The sequence below is a fragment of the Neophocaena asiaeorientalis genome, unplaced genomic scaffold (assembly GCF_003031525.2).
Source record: "Neophocaena asiaeorientalis asiaeorientalis breed wild unplaced genomic scaffold, Neophocaena_asiaeorientalis_V1.1 scaffold119, whole genome shotgun sequence".
In the NCBI taxonomy this organism is placed as follows: Eukaryota; Metazoa; Chordata; class Mammalia; order Artiodactyla; family Phocoenidae; genus Neophocaena; species Neophocaena asiaeorientalis.
This window is the reverse complement of record NW_020175821.1, coordinates 10,181,340-10,201,780: the sequence shown is the minus strand read 5'-3', so window position 1 is coordinate 10,201,780 and position 20,441 is coordinate 10,181,340. Positions and strand designations below refer to the sequence as shown.

General features: G+C 37.3%; 1 protein-coding gene across 1 annotated transcript in view; it reads left to right on the top strand.

Moving 5' to 3' along the window:
• The window catches only part of TSEN15 (tRNA splicing endonuclease subunit 15), a 63,165-nt gene continuing 42,724 nt past the window's right edge, over nt 1-20,441 (top strand). The window contains exons 1-3 of the mRNA XM_024732607.1: nt 1-147; nt 2,335-2,416; nt 2,698-2,841. Of these exons, the coding sequence (XP_024588375.1) occupies nt 25-147; nt 2,335-2,416; nt 2,698-2,841 (349 nt within the window). The 5' untranslated portion in view covers nt 1-24. The remainder of the gene's footprint in view (nt 148-2,334; nt 2,417-2,697; nt 2,842-20,441) is intronic.

Sequence of the window (20,441 nt, the reverse complement as noted above, 5' to 3'; positions counted from 1 at the left end):
CACGGGCGCACCGCACAGCAGGGCATGGAGGAGAGCGGCGAGTCCCCGCCGACCGCGGGCTGCAGCGATGTGCGCCCGAGCGGCGATCGCGGCGGCGGCGCCCTCTCATGGGCCCCCGAGGACGCCTGGATGGGCACGCACCCTAAGGTCAGGAGGCGCGAGAGGAGCAGGGCGCCGGTCCAGGCCTCTACCCCAGGCGGAACCCACGGGCCGTGCTCCCCTTTGGGCCCTTGACTCCCAACCGCATGGGATCGCCGTTTACGCGCGAATCTCACCGAAGGGGATCCTTTATGCTCACCGTCTGCTGCAGGCAACCTTGTTTTTGTTTGTTTAAATGAGTTGAACTCTTGTTCTGACACCGCCCCCTTCCCCCTCCCTCAGACCATTCTTAGCTGGAGGGAACAACATTGAATACATTGCGCCTCAAGGCCAGATAGTAACCACTCCACTAATCTGAGTTTTGCTGTCTAGGGCTCGTTCTGGGGATGGTCTCATTTAATACTCACAGTAACCAAGCAAAACAGTTTGTGGGCCATGGATAAGATGTAGTAGTCTACAATGATTAAGGTTTAGGCACAATCCTCATTTGCCTGTGCTTGGCAAATTGCTGCCCTGTGCCAGTCATGGCCCAAACAATGAACGGATAGTGAATGGATATAAGGGTTTTTGTAGGAATATCAGGGACTAGATACTTTGGTCTAGTAACTTTAGTAGAATTGCAGTCTTCTGCTGGAGAGCAATATTTCATAGATAATAATCTAAAAACAGTCCAGAAAAGGAACAATTTGAAGATCTTTTCATCTTCTCTTGCTTGATGTTATCCTCCTGCTCTGATCCCCTTATTTCCCCTCAAGGTGAGAAAAACAAACACTAGCATGGAGGTGTTATTCAGTGCCATAAAAGAACCAAAACATGGAGAGGGATCATGGTGGTTAGGAGCATGAACTCAAAGTTAGACTGCCTGGGTTTGAATCCTGGCTCTGTCACCAGCTTTGTGATTTTTTTTTTTTTTTGGTGCAAGTTGTTTTATCTCATTGTTTCTCAGTTTTCTCATCTGTAAAATGGGGATAAGAATAGTACTAACCTTATAGGGTTGTTACAGGATTAAATCAGTTAATATTGGTAAAGCACTTGACATATAGTAAACATTACCTAAGTGTTTAATAAGTGGAACAACAGTAACAAATTTTAAAAACTTCTTCTAGATTTCATGTTACTATTTATATTGGTCGTTTGATTTTTCAGTTCTGCATTTGTATTATTCAGTTTGAAAATTACTTAGGTCGATCCAGTAGCGCAGTATCAGATTTATCATCCTCAAACACCATTTTGATTATATTATTCCCATGCTTAGAGAATTTCCTTATGGGTAAAATTCAAACTATTAGCTTGACCATCAAGACCTTGCCACCTGGTCCCCAATTGCCTTTTCAGTGTCATTTTCAAACACGTTTAAGGTTTGAGGAGGACAGTTAATAACACCCCTCTTTTCCTGTACCTGTGCACACTTAGGAGGACTCCGATGGGGAAGTGTGACTTCAGATCTGCACCCAGGCAGGTCTGCTGACGCCTCACTTCTGCATTGTCCCTGTTTCCCCACCTAGTCACTGACATAGCTGGAATACCTCAGGCTTCTCTTGCAGGGGCAGGCTCCTGAAGAATGTTTGCTTAGTGCTGACCAACAAGTCTGAAAGCAGCAGCAGCTTGCTTGTTCCTTTAAAAACCAACAATTAAATAACTCCCTACTCTTGAGTGGGCAGGGGTGGGGATGGAGGCCAGGAGTGGTCTTCTTGCAGACTTTCTCCACAGGCAAATAAGAGACCAGGGAAATAGAGGCTCCCACTAACATGAGCCAACAAAAGTTCTATTAAAAAATGTCTCTACTCCTGGCAGATAGGTTTCTTTATAGGCCCTTGAATATGTGTTGCTTATTCCCACCTTTGTGTGATTACTCACACTGTTACTCTACCTTCTCTATTCAAATCATACACGACAAGTCCTTCAGGGCCCAATTTGCATCCCATCTCTGCCAGGAAACATTCACCAACCAAGCCACCTGAGTGGAGCTCCTTTGACCTGTTGTGTCATGTTTTTTTATTCCACTCACTTGGTTTTTAGTCACTTACTGTCATGTATTTTTATTTACCTACAATTGCATACCCTAACAATCCATAAGTTTTTTAGAGATAGGGATCAGGGCTTAATTGCCATGTAGCTCCCACTATACCTATAAGAGAGTCTTATATATTATCTATTTAATGAATAGTTGTTGATTGAAAGAAAATATTAAGGGATTCTTCCTTCTCTATTTGACAATTACATTTTGATTTTCAGTATTTAGAAATGATGGAATTAGATATAGGAGATGCCACCCAAGTTTATATAGCATTCTTGGTTTACCTGGACCTCATGGAGAGTAAGTATTTGTTTTATTATTGTTTTGTTATTAGGGCGGTGGTGGGGGGATGAGGAGTTGGGTTGGCATATAGTGTTTATACATTTGCTATTAATTTTGTCACTGTTGTGATTTCTTTATTCCTTTACATTGGGAATTACTGGGTAACAGACCATACTAGAATGATAAGGAGACATAGCTTTATAAGCGATGTTTGCTCAGCTGAGTATTAGGTAGGTGTTTGGAATTTTTATCTTTTATTTTTGATAAACATTATTGTCCATTCAATGATGCACTTTCAGGTAAAAGTTGGCATGAAGTAAACTGTGTGGGATTACCAGATCTCCAGCTCATCTGCCTTCTTGGTACTGAGATAGAAGGAGAAGGGTTACAGACTGTGGTACCTACACCCGTCAGTGCTTCCCTCAGCCATAACAGGTGGGCAGGTGATTTTGATCTTTGTTTAACAGGTTAGTCCCTTTCCTGAATAAAGCACTAGGAATCATTAAATTAGAGGTAGTAATATATATATAGTATTTGTATACATTTTGTAAAATTTTATCTTCCACTTTTTTAGTTAACTCCAGGTCACAGCAATGTACACTTACATACAGATACAAACAGAGCATTTGTCATTTACACTTTTCCTTTGAAAATAAAATATCTTAATATTCTGTCTAATATTGATATATCACAGATGCTTCAACAAGTTGGTTTTAATTAATGACAGAGATTCTGTAGAGACAGACATTGGAAAGTTTTGAAACAAGGAATGTGGTTAAAAATCTTGATTTTTCCCTCTCACAATGTGTCTGCCACATATTGTTAACATTTTCAGATAATCCGCTGTTCGATGACTGTAAAAATTTGGAGGTTTTGTTCCTTTCCTCTCAAAGCATTTGTAGAGGTAGTAATATATTTTAAAAGGAATTTGGGGTACAGGGATCATTGCTTTACTTTTTGTTATTTGAGGAATAAGTTAAATATGAGTATTTAACAAGTATTCATTTACTGTAAAGTATTACTGTCTTTTTCATGTTCATTGGGAATTGTTTCATTTTAGATCTTTTTAACTTTATAAAAAGGCATGTAATCGTTTGAGGCTCACTTTATGTACTTAATGTCATACGGCTAACGTTGATCTATTGTGGATTTTGGAGGTGGGGAGCTGCCATATAGCATTCCATCGTGTGATTGTACCACAGTTTTCACACCTACTCTCTTGATGATGGAGTGTTACTAATGTTCAACTTCAGGGGGTAATTTCAAACTGTTTTCCAAAGTGGTTGCCTCAATTTACTTTCCCCTGCAATGTAAACAAGATCTTTGGAAGCTGTGTGGTCTCTTATATTTAGTATTCTCAGACTTTGGAATTTTTGTCAGTTGAATGGCTTATCTCATTGTGGTCTTAATTTGCAGTTCTCTGATATTGAACATTTATTTATATATTTAATATTTCCTCTCTTGAGAAATGTATTTTCATATCCTTTGCCTACTGGATTGCTTATAGTTTTCTCATTGACTTCTAGGAGTTCTTTATATATTCTTGATGATAATCCATTTGGTTGTGTTTCTGAGCTTTAAAATCTGTCTTTCAGGTATCTTTTGATGAATACAGTTCTTAATTTGAATATAATCCTATTTATCCATTTTCAATAATCAATTTCTTTGTATCTAATTTAAGAACTATTTCCTGTCTAAAGGTCTAAGGAGTTCACCTATATTTTCCTAAGAGTTTTAAAGTTTGCTTTTTTTAATGGTATGAGAGGAAGGCTAGGAACCCTATTTTCATTTGGATAACCATTTTTCTCCACCTCCGTTTACAGAATATTCCCTCCTTTCCTTATTACCCTACATATCATCTCTGTCATTTTCCAAAGCTCCCTCTATGCACTGATTTGTTTCTGGGCTCTCTTTATATTCCATTAGTCAATATATTTATCCTTGTGCCAGTACCACATTTTCCTAATTGGTAGCTTCATAGGAAGTCCTGGTATCTGGTTAACAAGTCTCCCTTTTTGCTTTTCTTCTTTAGAAGCTGTGGCAGGCAGCCTCTAAGATGGCTTCTTATAATCCAGCCTTCTGATGGTCACACTCTTGTGTATTTCTGTTCCCTGGAGTGTGGTCTGGAGTTAGTGACTTGCTTTCAGTAAATAAAATTTGGCAAAAATAATGGGATGTTACTTCTAAGATTAGATTATAAAAGACTATGGCTATTTGGGGTCTTTTGTGTTTCCATACAAATTTGAAAATTTTTTGCTCTAGTTCTGTGAAAAATGCCATTGGTGATTTGATAGGGATTGCACTGAATCTGTAGATTGCCTTGGGTAGTATAGTCATTTTAACAATATCAATTCTTCCAATCCAAGAGCACAGTATATCATTCCTTCTGTTTGTGTCATCTTCAATTTCTTCCATCAGCATCTTACAGTTTTCAGAATACAGGTCTTCCTGACTTCAGACTATGCTACAAAGCTACAGTAATCAAAACAGTATGGTAGTGGCACAAAAACAGCTACATAGATCAATGGGACAGGATAGAAAGCCCAGAAATAAACCTACACACTTATGGTCAATTAATCTACCACAAAGGAGGCAAAAATATACAATGGAGAAAAGACAGCCTCTTCAATAAGCAGTGCTGGGGAAACTGGACAGCTATGTATAAAAGAATGAAATTAGAACATTCTTTAATACCCTATACAACAATAAACTCAAAATGGATTAAAGACCTAAATGTGAGCCTGGATACTATAAAACTCCTAGAGGAAAACATAGGCAGGACACTCTTTGACATAAATCTCAGCATTCTTTTTTTTGATCCGTCTCATAGAGTAACGGAAACAAAAGCAAAAATAAGCAAATGGGACCTAATTAAACTTACAAGCTTTTGCATAGCAAAGGAAACCATAAACAAAACGAAAAGACAACTGACGAAATGGGAGAAAATATCTGCAAACATTGCGACCAACAAGGGCTTAATTTCCAAAATATACAAACAGCTCATACAGCTCAATATCCAAAAAACAAACAACCCAATCAAAAAATGGGCAGAAGACCTAAATAGACATTTCTCCAAAGAAGACATACAGATGTCCAATAGACACATGAAAAGATGCTCAACATCGCTAATTATTAGAGAAATGCAAGTCAAAACTACAACGAGGTACCACCTCACACTGGTCAAAATAGCCATCATCAAAAAGCCTACAAATAATAAATACTAGAGAGGTTGTGGAGAAAAGAGAACCCTCCTACACTGTTGGTGGGAATGTAAATTGGTGCAGCCACTATGGAGAACAGTATGGAGGTTCCTTAAAAAACTAAAAATAGAGTTGCCATATGATACAGCAATCGCACTTCTGGGTATATATCCAGAGAAAACTCTAATTCTGAAAGATAATGCACCCCAGTGTTCATAGCAGCACTATTTACAGTACCCAAGACATGGAAGCAACTTAAATGTTCATTGACAGATGAATGGATAAAGAAGATGTGGTATGTGTGTGTGTGTGTGTGTGTGTGTGTACACACACACACACACACACACACACAAAATGGAATATTACTCAGCCATAAAAAAGAATGAAATAATGCCATTTGCAGCAATATGGATGGACCTGCAGATTATCCTATTAAGTGAAGTAAGTCAGATAGAGATAGACAAATATCATATGATATCACTTATATGTGGAGTCTAAAAAAATGATACAAACGAACTTATTTACTAAACAAATAGACTCACAGACATAGAAAACAAACTTATGGTTACCAAAGGGGAAAGAGGGGAGGGACAAATTTGGAATTTGGGATTAACAGATATACACTATTATATATAAAATAAACAACAGGACCTACTATATAGCACAGGACACTATATTTAATATCTTGTAATAACCTATAATGGAAAAGAATCTGAAAAAGAATATATATGTACACACATATATTTTTTTCAGGTATACAGCAAAGTGATATATATATATATATATATATGGAGTAAACAACTATACTTCAAGAAAAAAAAAGACTATGGTTTCTGTCAGGCACTCTCTCTGACTTGCTTGTTCTGAGGGAAGCCAGCTGCCCTGTGAACTGTCCTAGAGAAAGTCTGAACATAGAGGAGTAAAGGTAATTACTGATGGAGCAAGATTCTTGAGAGGTGGGGAGTGGTGGATTCCAGAGACTAGTTGAAGAGATTAATATTGAGCTAGAGGAGGAACACCTGAACCACTGAGGCTGTGGGGCAGGTAGAAAGGACAGAGGAAGACATAGGTGTATCTGAGTGGGTTTACACGCAGGGAAGAGGACAGAGCACTGTAAATTCTAACATGAAACACTTTGATAAACACCTATTCCTTTCCTAATTCTCTATGATAAATGCATATTGATTTAATAGAAAGACCACTGGACCAAAGCCATAAGACCTAAGTTCTGGTCTTGACACTGACACATTTTCTTTCATGATTGGAGACACCTAATTTTTCTGAGTTTCACTTTCTTTGTCTTTTATTGAGGGATATAGATTATCAGTAGATAACATGTAAGATCCCTTCCAAATCAAAGCTACCAAAATTGGTTATTTTCATTGTGTGTATTGCATAAAATTAAAATTTTAGATTTCTATTAAATGTTTTTTGTATGTGTGATTTGTTATGAGAATTGTTTCTTAATATATCAGGCTATTTATACCCTTCTTTGAGAGGCTCCTTACTCTGAGATTTTTCTGTGTGTTTGAATATCAACACACAATTTTACTAGCATTATTTCCAATAATGCTTCTGTCTAAAAGACTTAATAATTCACTACTTAAATCTCTTCCTTTGTGTCTTTTAATTACTCTAACAAATATCATCCTACCTAGTATTATTAATATATTATTTGTTTGGAGAAGGAACTACCATTTAGAGTTTACCTGAATTTAATCCTAAAAAATGAAATCAATAGCCTGTTTGAATCAAATCATTTCATAAGTCTAGAATAAATTTGTGTCCTATTTATTTCTAGTTTTTCCCAACTGGTGATTATTGCTTTTCTAGCTTTTTAAGTTTGTTTTCTTCTTTTTTTTTTTATAACAAAGTGAATCAGTTATACATATAAATATGTTCCCATATCTCTTCCCTCTTGCGTCTCCCTCCCTCCCAACCTCCCTATCCCACCCTTCCAGGTGGTCACAAAGCACCGAGCTGATCTCCCTGTGCTATGTGGCTGCTTCCCACTAGCTATCTACCTTACGTTTGGTAGTGTATACATGTCCATGCCTCTCTCTTGCTTTGTCACAGCTTACCCTTCCCCCTCCCCATATCCTCAAGTCCGTTCTCTAGTAGGTCTGTGTCTTTATTCCTGTCTTACCCCTAGGTTCTTCATGACATTTTTTTTTCTTAAATTCCATATATATGTGTTAACATACGGTATTTGTCTTGTGTTACTGTCAATTTCTCCTTTTATGGCTGTTGGTATTTGTCTTATGTATTAAGGTGCTCCTATGTTGGGTGCATAAATATTTACAAGTGTTATTTCTTCTTGGATCAATCCCTTGATCATTAGATAGTGTCCTTCTTTGTCTCTTCTAATAGTCTTTATTTTAAAGTCATTTTGTCTTGAGGAAGGAGGGAAGGAAGGAAAAAAGAAAGATAAAGTAAAATAATATAAAGTAAGATAAAATATAAAGTTATTAAAATAATAATTAATAAGAAAAAAATTAAAAACAAAACAAAACAAAAAAAAAACCACACGGATAGAACCCTAGGACAAATGGTGGAAGCAAAGCTCCCTCCCGGCTATCCGTGGCGCACTAACCCCCTGCAGGCTGTTTTCCTCTCCCGGTGCTCCGACCGAAGGCCGAGCCTCAACTCCCAGCCCCGCCTGCCCCGGCGGGTGAGCAGACAAGCCTCTCGGGCTGGTGAGTGCCGGTCGGCCCTGATCCTCTGTGCGGGATTCTCACCGCTTTGCCCTCCGCACCCCTGTTGCTATGCTCTCCTCCGCGGCTCCGAAGCTTTCCCACTCCGCCACCCGCAGTCTCCGCCAGCGAAGGGCCTTCCTAGTGTGTGGAAAGCTTTCCTCCTTCACAGTTCCCTCCCAGAGGTGCAGGTCCCGTCCGTATCCTTTTGTCTCTGTTTATTCTTTTTTCTTTTGCCCTACCCAGGTACGTGGGGGGTTTCTTGCCTTTTGGGAGGTCTGAGGTCTTCTGCCAGCGTTCAGTAGGTGTTCTGTAGGAGTTGTTCCACATGTAGATGTATTTCTGGTGTATCTGTGGGGAGAAAGGTGATCTCCGCGTCTTACTCTTCGGCCATCTTCCCGGAAGCCCCGTTTTCTTCTTTAAATAGAATTAGTTGGAAGGTTAACTTAGTAATCCATTTTTATACTCTTGCATTTAATAACTCAGAGGGCTTAAGTCTGTGTGTTTTGTTTTTATATAAATATTCATAATTATATTATACAGTGGAATAATAATACACAAAATAGCACAAATGAGGCCCAGTACACATTAGATTTATTATGCCTTTTATGGCGTGAAATTTTCTCAACTCAAAGTATGCAAATAACCTTTTAGCAAAGATTTGTGTGTGTTTGATTTCATTCCTCAGTTTTTAACAGGAGTGATATTTTTAGGTAGTAGGCAAACTTTTATCTATTTTTGCTTCTATGTGTACTTTGTATATAAAATGTTACATATCTAACAGAGATGCTGCAATTTCAGACGTTTGTGGTTAATGTAGGAATTTTCCTTCACTAGTAACACAAAGAAAATTATTGACTTTGAAGCTTTGGCAGCCTTGTATAGGGAAGAAATTCATTAAGCCAAGTTCTAAAAGTATTTGGGTAGGAATTTATGAAGGTAGCTCACCTTAAAAAAAATACATTTTTTTAAAATTTAAGAGAACAAACAGCTCTTAATTTATCTGATAATAAATCATCTACGAAAATAAATAACTCTGTTCACTTTTGAATATCATTACTGTCAGATAATATTGCTTGGACTTTTTAGTTTAGCAAATATTTACAGACAATTATGTGTCAAGAAGTGGTCTAAGTGCTAGGAATACCGTGTTGATCAAGACAGCCTCTTTCTTTTTTTGAGGTATAATTGACAGGCAACGTTATATTCGTTTTAGGTATAAAACATGATGATTTGATATTTGCATGTATTGGGAAATGATCACCACAATGAGTCTAGTTAACATTCATCACCAGACATAGTCACAAAATTTTTTTCTTATGATGAGAACTCTTAAGATCTACTTTCTTAGCCACTTTCAAATATGCAATAGTGTTGTTAACTGTAGTCACTATGCTGTACACTACATTCCCATGACTTATGTATTTTATAACTGGAAGTTTATACCTTTTGACTCTTTTCACCCGTTTCACCCACTGCCTCTGGCACCCACCATTCTGTTCTCTGTATTTATGAATTTTGTGTGTGTGTGTGATTCCACATCTGCATGTGGTATTTAAGACATTCTCTTGAAAGTAATGTTATAGCACTAAATGATGGCTGGAAAATAAATTTTATTTCAATTTTTGGTAATTGTTAGATGAGATCTGGTAAAAACAAAATTGTCCTTTGTTCAGAGATTTAATTAACTGTAATTTGGGACCACCTCCACTTATTTTATTGTTAGATAATTGAATAACAAGGGTAGTGGAGTACTGATAAGTACTTTACACTAGGTTGTGTCAGGACCCAAAAGAAGGACAGAAAAAGCCTCCTGAAAGTTGTAAGACACCATGTTTTAGTAGGATAAGTGCAAGTAGTTAAATGTGCCTGCCTGCCTAGCATGGAATCTAGTTCAGAGTAGGTGATTAATGGCATTGATTAAGGCCGCTAATGAACAAATGAATGTATAGAACTCATGAGAAAAGAAGGGAAGGACGGGAAATGAGGTTGGAAGAGTTACGTACATCATGAAGGCCATCACTGTTTTCACTTTTTTGCTGTTACAAATTGTACTGTAATGAATAGCCTTGTAAATATATCCTTGTTCTCATGTATGAGCGTTTCTCTAATGTAGAAACGTAGAGGTGAAATGGCTGGGACATATAGCATTTATACCTTCATCTTTACTGGTTATTACTAACTTGCTCTCCAGAAGGTTATCAGTTTATGGTCCCACTGACAATATATAAGTTTCCATAGACTAGGAGAAGAGATTTACTGACATATAGCTGACGAAGATTAATTCAGAATATGTAAATAACTTCTCTGCCTCAAGGAAGAAAACAACCCAAATGAAAAACATGGGCAAAGAATGTGAACAGGCAGTTCATAGAAGAGGAACTGAAATGCTCAAATCTATTTGTAATCAGGGAAATACAAATATAAGACGTGCTTGTTCATGTTTATCTTGATGATGCAGAAGCTTTTCAGACAGTTTATGTTATTATTGTTTGACAAAAAGAAGGTATGGGGGTATCTTTGAACAGGGCTATAGCTAGCTCATAACATGCCTTGGAGCGAATTAGAAAAAGGGACTCCCTCTGGACATACAGAAAAAGTCTCTTCACCAGGATTCAAGGTTTGGCAAGCATCATAAATCAGATTTCAGACGCACTTGTACCTGGCATCCTTGTGCAAGGCACAGTCTGTACAATATACATGATTCCTTACCCCTGAAGCATGTCTGTTGAGTCCTAGGTTTCCAGAAGGAACTCTAAAAGTTACTGGTACGTGGATGGTGTTATTGAAGGGCTTTAAGCAGGGGAGTGATGCTGTAGGTTATTCCATGTGGTTATAAGAGTATTTTGCATTTGTAGAGAAGTTACAGAATTTCAAAGTACCTTCACATGTATACTCTCATTTCATCAGCTCTAAAATCCTTAGTGGTATATAGGGTACTTGTTTTATCCTAATTTCACATATAAAAAGCTTAGATTAAAAATGTGGTTTTATTTATGCTCTACTGTTTCCAAAAGATAATAAAGGATTAAATGAGTTGTGCCAAGATTTCATAGTAGATAACAAAGTCTCATAGCTATAGTTCTTACTTTGTTGGTGATTTTAAAATCTTTTACTGTAGAATAAAACCAGATACAGAAAACTACATAATATGAATGCATAGATCGAGTTACAAGGCAAACATTTTGAACACTTGTAACCCACCAAGTCAAGAAATAGAACTTTCCTAGCCATCCCAGAACCACTTGAGTGTGCCCTGTCCTAAGCATTACCTTTTCCTTTCCCGTTATTCTTACTTTTATAATAATAACTTTTATTTTGGCTATACTATTTTATGGTGTACTCATGGTACATTTCAACGTTTCCCTGTCCTCTGTATTTTCTGAAAATTGGCAACTGGAACCAGGGCCTTGATTTTATCATATTAATAAGACTGTAGCTGGTGGTCTGTACTTTGGTCAGGAGGCATGTAATGTCCTTTTACTTTTTTTTTTTTTTTTTTTGCGGTACGCGGGCCTCTCATTGCTGCGGCCTCTCCCGTTGTGGAGCACAGGCTCCAGACGCGCAGGCTCAGCGGCCATGGCTCACGGGCCCAGCCGCTCTGCGGCACGTGGGATCTTCCCGGACCGGGGCACGAAGCCGTGTACCCTGCATCGGCAGGCGGACTCTCAGCCACTGCACCACCAGGGAAGCCCCTTTTACTTTTTATATACATTTTAAAATCAACTTAATTTCTACAAATAAAGCACTTCTTTATTTACATCTCAAATTTTTCCCATTAAAAAATGTTTTTGGTTATGTCCTGTAAATCTCTGTCGATCTGCAGTAGAGTCCAGCAAACTCTTTCCGTAAAGCTCTAGATAGTAAATATTTTGGAATCTGCAGGCCATTTGGGCTCTATTGCAGTTCCTTAGCTCTGCGATGTTATGGTGAAAGCAGCGTTAGACAATACATAAGCAAATGGTGTGGTTTTTATAACTTTATTTACAAGAACAGAGGGCAGTCCAGATTTGGCCCATAGACCATTGGTTTACCAACTCCTGATCTGTGGGTTTTGCCTCTATCCTTCTCTTTTCCTTACAATTTTTCTGTTAAAGAACCTGGGCTGTTTGACATGCATACTCTCCCATAATCTGGGTTTGTCAGTTACTCACGGTGCATTTCAACGTGTCTCCCTGTCCTCTGTATTTTCTGCAAATTAGCGGCTGAAACCAGCAGCTTGATTAGATGCAATTGGATCATATTAGTAAGACTATAGCTGGTAGTCTGTTCTTTCATCAGGCAACATATAATGTCTGGTTACCTCTCTGTGTGACCTTAGTAGCATTGATGCTTAATGCCTAGCTTTGACCGGTGGTTTTAACCTTTGTTGTCATTGTTGTTCTGACCTATGATTCTAGTCCACTTCCCTTGAACTGCAGCACAGATACAGTAGAGCTTTGGTTCATATATTGTTCCCAGGACCTCTTAGTGCTGACTTCCGCCTTTGACTTTCACTCAAGAAAGCACACTAGAATGGGTGTAGGTGAGAATGATGATATATTATGGGGAATATTAATTTTATATTAAAATATGACCTGCCAACTTCGATGCTTTGTTGTTAGACACAAATTACTTTCTACACACTGCACAACCAACCTGAGCAAACCAGCCGTAAATCACTATCCTAGACTGTGTTGCTTAGCTGCTTGATTATAGTGCTTTTTTTTTTTAATGCTCTTTATTCCTCAAAAACTTTAAAATGACATTTTTATTACTAGGGAATCCGGGTAGTACACAAAGCCTCAGAGCCAGAGGAGTTGGCAGCTGCTGCGGGTGCAACTTCATGTTATTTACACAGGGCATATTACACATTAAGCCATGATAGCTGTCTTCTTTATTGAAGTCCCAAGTTTTGGAGTCTGTTGTTTGTAATACTGGACCACACTCTATCATTTACATAGTTAACTACAACTTAGTTCTAAAATATTTCCCCAGTGATAACAATAAATAATCTCACTGTAGCTCTTAAAGCTACAGCAGTAGCTACCTTGCTGCTTGACTGCTGAGCGGCAGAGTGGCATATATATTTGCAAGGCTTATGCTTTCCATTATTTATTTTATGGTGTATGTGTATTTGATGACTCCTTAAAAGGTAACAAATCTAGACATTTAATGTTATATCTGCGTCAGTTTCTAAGAATGCCCAAACAGTTTTTGTATCCATTTCCTATTTATTTTCCCAGGCTTTGGACCTAGTGATTTTATGTACATAGTTTCTGGCAAGAGTACAGACAGATCCCATTACAGAGCAAATGTGTGTTTGAATAGCAGTGAGTAAATGCATTACTTTGAGCAAAAGTACAGTTTATGATTGGTGTTTTCTGTAAAGCAGTTATGCATAATATTTGCTCATAGTTAAAACACTTTGGCGTATTTTTCAAGGCTCAGAAGGTCTTATGTATCCTGGTCCCTTGTGAAAATATTGATTTAATACTACTTGCTGATCTCCAGTGGCAGAATAGAATTGGTAAAATGCCTATATCTGATACCTAGTGGGAAAATTATGTTGATGGAGTATGCAGTTGTTTGTGTTTCTTGAAGGGAAAGACACAGCTCCTTTTTCTCTCATCTAAAAATACTTCCTAAAGCTAATGTAAAATAATCTTTAGCTTACATTTTAAAATAGTAAGTTATGTATTCGTTTGGCATACGGAAAGTACTCTAGATTGTTTCTCACTAAAGTGAATCTAAGAATCCATGTAGCAGGTTTGGTCAGTGACGGTAGAGGTATGACTACAGTTTGCCCAGACTTCGTGATGATATAAAATCATAGTAATAAATTCACAGAGGTCAAAGAGATCTGATGAATTTAAAAATGAGACAACCAGAGGAATGCTAATGAAAGACAAGGGCCTTTTTCAGAGCTAAGGAAGCAAATGAAGTCAAATTTATGTTCACACGGCTTAATTAGCTTCTCCTTGGACCGTCCTGCCATTGATATTTGTTGAGTGTCCCTAAATGTGTGAAGTATATTACAACAAAGTTAGGATAATAGTTTTACAGGCTTCCGTAATTATCAGTATTATAGGTAGTTACAAATGGGAAAATATCTTAATAAACTGACACAAGGACCCATACCAAATTGTGAGGAAAAAAAATGTTTTTCTGTTTTTTAGCCGTCAGTTTTGGGGGTTTTTGTTTGTTTGTTTTCTGATAGAACTTATGTTGTCTTCCAGTTTCAATGTCAATGTAGTTTCTTCGATAAAATATGAGAGACGTGCTGAAAACTGAAACCCCAGTTGCCGTATTTTAAGCTTATCTGCTTTTATACGTAAGTTTAAAAAAAAAAAAAGCTGAGCAAAGTGTTTTCTACAATCATGAGATTCAGGGACAGTTAAGATACTGTTTTTTGAAATGCACTATAAATCTCCTTTGTTACAAAGGACCATAGTTCTTTGCTTAGTAATACCAGTGGATCATTCACCCTTTTAAACCCAACTAAATTATAAATGGCTGTCTACTCTCAGTGCCAGAGAAGGATAGTGGATAGTTTATGTGAAGATGGAGCCTGTCCAATGACCATTTTATCCACCCCACTTCCACAAATTTGTGACATTTCTTTTGATTTGTGGTGATTGATAACCTCTCTAAAAGAGGTACCTTCAGCCAGTTTATCTGAGAGGCAATTTTTCCAAATATTCTCTTTCTTAGCATCTTCCAGTCTGAATATTACTCTAGAAATTTAGAAAAAAGCCTTCAACATTCCATATACCAAATTGGTCATCTGCTAGTTCAGCAGCCATAAGGCTAAAAGTCTAAGAACTTTTGTCATTTGGTTTGATCAGAACTCTTTTGGCAAGATTCTTGTACAATTTATGCTTTAAGAGAAGTGAAGACAGTTCATTCAGAGCCAAAGTTAGGATTTCTATACCGGGGCACGAACCCGCGTCCCCTGCATCGGCAGGCGGACTCCCAACCACTGCGCCACCAGGGAAGCCCTAAATACAGTTTTTAAAGACTGTAAATAGTAATTTCTCTTTTCTTAAAGGTCATGATTCTTTTTAAAATATTTTATTAGCTGTTTATGTGTTATCACAGCAGTAACCCAGGTAATAAAATAGACCAACTGTTTATTTTTAAATTCATTGTACCATTGTTTTTATGGGGAGAAGAAAAAGAACCCATATTTTAAAACACTGAGATGTGTAGGAAAAATTAAAATTTTATTTATTGTTCTTATACTAAAATAGTATAGCTTTCAGTAAAAATACTATGAATGTAATATAATTATACTTTTTCTTTAAGCATTAAATGTAATGAATATAAATGAATATTAATATAACTATAGACTATCTAGAGTCGAAGAAGCATGTTTTGGTTTGGGGGGAAAGGATAGAAAAGTAAATTGTATATTACTCCAGAATTTTCTAGTTTGCTCATTCATTTACTAGGCATCTGTTGTGTGCTGGACTCAAGGGATCCAAAACATCATAAGATGCTCACAGTCTTTAGCTGAGACGGACCGACATTTATAGCCATCGTGATGAATGTAATGAGAGACGTGTACGAGGCACTGAGGAGGATTGCAGAGGGAGGAGATAGAACCTTGGCTGGTGATACAGCAGATGCGGGAGGCTAAGAAAGCTTCCTGCAGGACGAGCTATTTGAAATATGTGTAGGCATTCCATGCGGAATGGAGTTGGGGATGGATGTTCCTAACAGAAGTAATAACATGAGCAAGGTATTGAGATCTGAGAGAGCATGGAAACTGCAAATATTTCCTTAAAACGGGATATTAGTAATGGCAGAGGGAGGGCATGCCTGCAACTGGTGAGAAAGCCCTGGATTAGGGGTGTGTGTGTGTGTGTGTGTTGATGTGAGAGAGATGGGAATGGGAGAAGGAGGAGGGAGGGAAGGAAGGAGAGACAGAGATAGAGAATATGGAAAAAATACCCCTTCTCCTGGTAAGCAATAGATCAGGAGAGGCTGAAGGGGTTAGGGAATTCAAAGATAAGAGAAAGTTAAATCAGGTGTTTTGCCACTTTGGGAGATGCCGGTATATCCTGAAAAAAAAAAGGTAGGAAAATTATTTGAATCAGAGTATTAGGAATTGTAATGCTTGTTTCCATTTTCTCTAAAGATACCAATTAAAATATACAAATCTGCGAGGATATAGGAAATGACCAGCTGTTAGTGCAAAACCAAATTTTAGGGATTTGAGGAGATTAAGTAACTCCCTCCATTTCTTGCTATTTCACAAGCTTCCTTTGTTGAACCTTTTCAAGTTCCTGGCCTCAAAATGTTAAAATGTTCTAGGGCTTAGGCCTCTGAGCTTTTCTCTTCTTAGGTAGCTTCATCTGGTTCCATGGTTTTAAATATCATCGATATACTGATGTCTTCCAAATTTATGTCTCTTCCTCTGCCTCTTCTATGAATCTAAGACTCATATTTAACTCTCTACTTGACATCTCCACTGAGATCTAAATGGCATCTCAAATTGCCATGTCCAAAAAGAACTCTTTCTGTTTTGTAAATAAGTTCATTTGTACCATTTTTTTTTAGATTCTGCATATAAGCCATATCATATGATATTTGTCTTTTTCTGTCTGACTTACTTCACTCAGTATGACAATCTCTAGGTCCATCCATGTTGCTGCAAATGGCATTATTTCATTATTTTTAATGGCTGAGTAATATTCCACTGTATATATGTACCACATCTTCTTCATCTATTCACCTGTCCATGGACATTTAGGTTACTTCCTTGTCCTGGCTATTGTAAACAGTGCTGCAGTGAACATTGGAGTGCATGTATCCTTTCAGACCATCTTTTTCTCTGGATATATGCCCAGTAGTGGGATTGCAGGATCATATGGTAGCTCTGTTTTTAGTTTTTTAAGAAATCTCCATACTGTTCTCCACAGTGGCTGTACCAATTTACATTCCCACCAACAGTGTCGGAGGATTCCCTTCTCTCCACACTTTCTCCAGCATTTATTGTTTGTAGATTTTTTGTTGATGGCCATTCTGACTGGTGTGAGATGTTACCTCATTGTAGTTTCGATTTGCATTTGTCTAATAATTAGTGATGTTGAACATCTTTTCATGTGCCTCTTGGCCATCTATATGTCTTCTTTGGAGAAATGTCTGTTTAGGTCTTCTGCCCATTTTTTGATCGGGTTGTTTGTTTTTATGATATTAAGCCACATGAGCTGTTTGTAAACTTTGGAGACTAATCCCTTGTCGGTCGCATCCTTTGCAAATATTTTCTCCCATTCTGTGGGTTATCTTTTCGTTTTGTTTATGGTTTCATTTGCTGTGCAAAAGCTTTTGAGTTTAGAAGATGAACTGATGGTTACTGGGGGGGGATGGGTCAGGGGGGAGCAATAGTTAGGGAGTTTGGGATTGACATGTACACACTGCTATATTTAAATTGGATAACCCACAAGGACCTACTGTAGAGCACAGGGAACTCTGCTCAATATTTTTCTTATTTAAAAAAAATTTTTGTTTTATATTGGAGTATAGTTGATTAACAATGTTGTGTTAGTTTCAGGTGTACAGCAAAGTGATTCAGTTATACATATACATGTATCTATTCTTTTTCAAATTCTTTTCCCATTGAACTCTGCTCAATATTATATAACAACCTAAATGGGAAAAGAATTTGAAAAAGAATAGTACATGTTTAAAAAAAAAAAAAGAATTCTGTATTTGTCCCCTAAACGGCTCCTACTTTCAGTAAATGGCAACTCTATTCATTCTGAGGCTCAGGCAGAAAACCTTGGAGATAGTTATCTCTCTCTATCTGTCTATCTATACTTTATTTTTTAGAACAATTTTAGATTTACAGAAAAATTGAGCAGATAGTACAGAGGTTTTGCATATAAGCTTCAGTCCAGCACAGTGTTTATTAGTTGTTACTATTGTCTTGTCTTAGTATGGTACATTTGTTGCAAATAATGAACCAATACTGATATATTATTGTTAAGTAAAGTCCATAGTTTACATTAGGATTCACTCTTTTTATTGTACAATTCAATTGATTTTAACAAGTGCATAATGTCATGTATCCACCATTACACACAGAATAGATTTCCCACCCTAAAAATCCCCTGTGCTCCATAGATTCATCCCTTTGCCCCGACCCTGAAGTGCCGGCAGCCACTGAACGTTTAACTTTCTCTGTGGTTTTGCGTTTTCCAGAATGGTATATTTGAAATCATACAATATGTAACCTTTTCAGATTGTCTTCTTTCACTTAGCAATACACGTCCTGGCCACCATGGTACTGTTAGTTTTTTGAATTTTAGCTATTCTAATTCATGCATAGCAGTGTCTCTGTTTTTTTTTAATTTGCCATTTCCTAGTGACCTATGATGTTGAGAAGTTTTTCATATGGTTATATGCCATCTGTGTATCTTCTTTGATGAGGTATCTGTTTGGATCCTTTGCCTATTTTTTATTTGGGCTGTTTGTTTTCCTTTTGTTGAATTTTGAGAATTCTTTATGTACTTTGGATACAAGTCCTTTATCAGATACGTGTTTAGCAAATATTTCCTCCCAGTCTGTGGCTTCTCTTTTCATTCTTTTAATAGAGCCTTTTGGGGAAGAGAAGGTTTTAATTTTAATAGAGTGCATCTTTATCATTTCTCTTACAGATCATGCTTTTGGTGTTGTATCTAAAGGCTCATCATCAAACCCAAAGTCATCTAGATTTTTTCCTATGTTGTCTTCTAAAAGTTTTATAATTTTGTGTTTTACATTTAGTTCTATGTTCCATTTTGAGTTTAATTTTTGTGAAAGATGTAAGATGTGTGTCTAGAGTCATTTTTTTGCATGTTAATGTCAGTTGTCCAGCACCATTTGTTGACAAAACAGTTTCTCCATTGAGTTGCTTTTGCTCCTTCGTCAAAGATCAGTTGATTGTATTTATGTGGGGTCAGTTCTGGGCCCTCTATTCTAATTCATTAACCTATTTGTCCATTCCTTCACCAATACCACATGGTCTCAATTACTGTAGCTTTATAGTAAGTCTTGAAGACAGGTAATGTCAGTCCTCTCACTTCGTTCTTTTCGGTATTGTGTTGGCTATTCTAGGTCTTTTGCCTTTTCATATAAACTTTAGAATGAATTTGTCAGTATCTACAAAATAACTTTCTAGGGTTTTGGTTGGGATTTTGCTTAATTTATAGATCACAATGGGAAGAATTGTCATGTTAACAGTATTGAGCCTTCCTCTCCAGGAATATGGACTATTTCTCCATTTATTTAGATCTCCTGTGATTTCTTTCATCAGTTTTATGGTTTTCCTTATACAGATGCTGTACATATTTTTGTTAGGTTTATACCTAAATATTTCACTTTTTTGACACTAATGTAAATGGTGTTATGTTTTTCATTTGAAATTCCAATTGTTCATTGCTGGTATGTAGGAAAACATTGACTTTCACATATTAACCTTGCTATGTCTCTTATTGGTTTTAGTCTACCCAGTTTTCAGACCTCCAAATTAATTTGTTAACAAATTCTGTCAGTTCTCCCTTAAAAGTATATCCAAAATCTGACCATTTCTCACCGCTTCTGCAATACTCTGTCACTCTGGTGTAAGCTACTGTCATCTCACCCTCTGTACTATTGCATCCTGAGAAGTGGGCTTCCTTTAATAACACAGCATTTGTCACTACTCAATATACTATATATTGGTTATTTTTTGTTTGTTTGTTTATTTGTTTACTCTCTTCTTCCCCCACTTCCTCCATGGAAGCAGGAACTTTGTTCTACTCGTTGCTGTTCCCCCTGTGCCTAGCCTGGTACCTGGTATTTGGGGTTAAATATGTATTTGTTGTATGAGTGAACTCACTCAGACTACTCAGTTCCTGCAACAGAGACTTGCTAAATAATATCTTAAAGAACATAAGGGTGCTACAAGCAACCTTCCAAGAGTTTCTAAAAAATTAGAATGTCTGCAAAATTCATCACTATTTCCCACGCTTTACACTGTAACTCTAACTGGTATACATCTGAAGAGAGAACAATCACAGATCTGGAGAGCCACTCTGCCAATGCTATGAATAGTCTCCTTACCTTTTAGTTAAATTCGTTTTCATCCATATCTTCCCCTCCTCAACATGCCCACCCCCACTTCAACCCTTAGTTTTCCTTAGT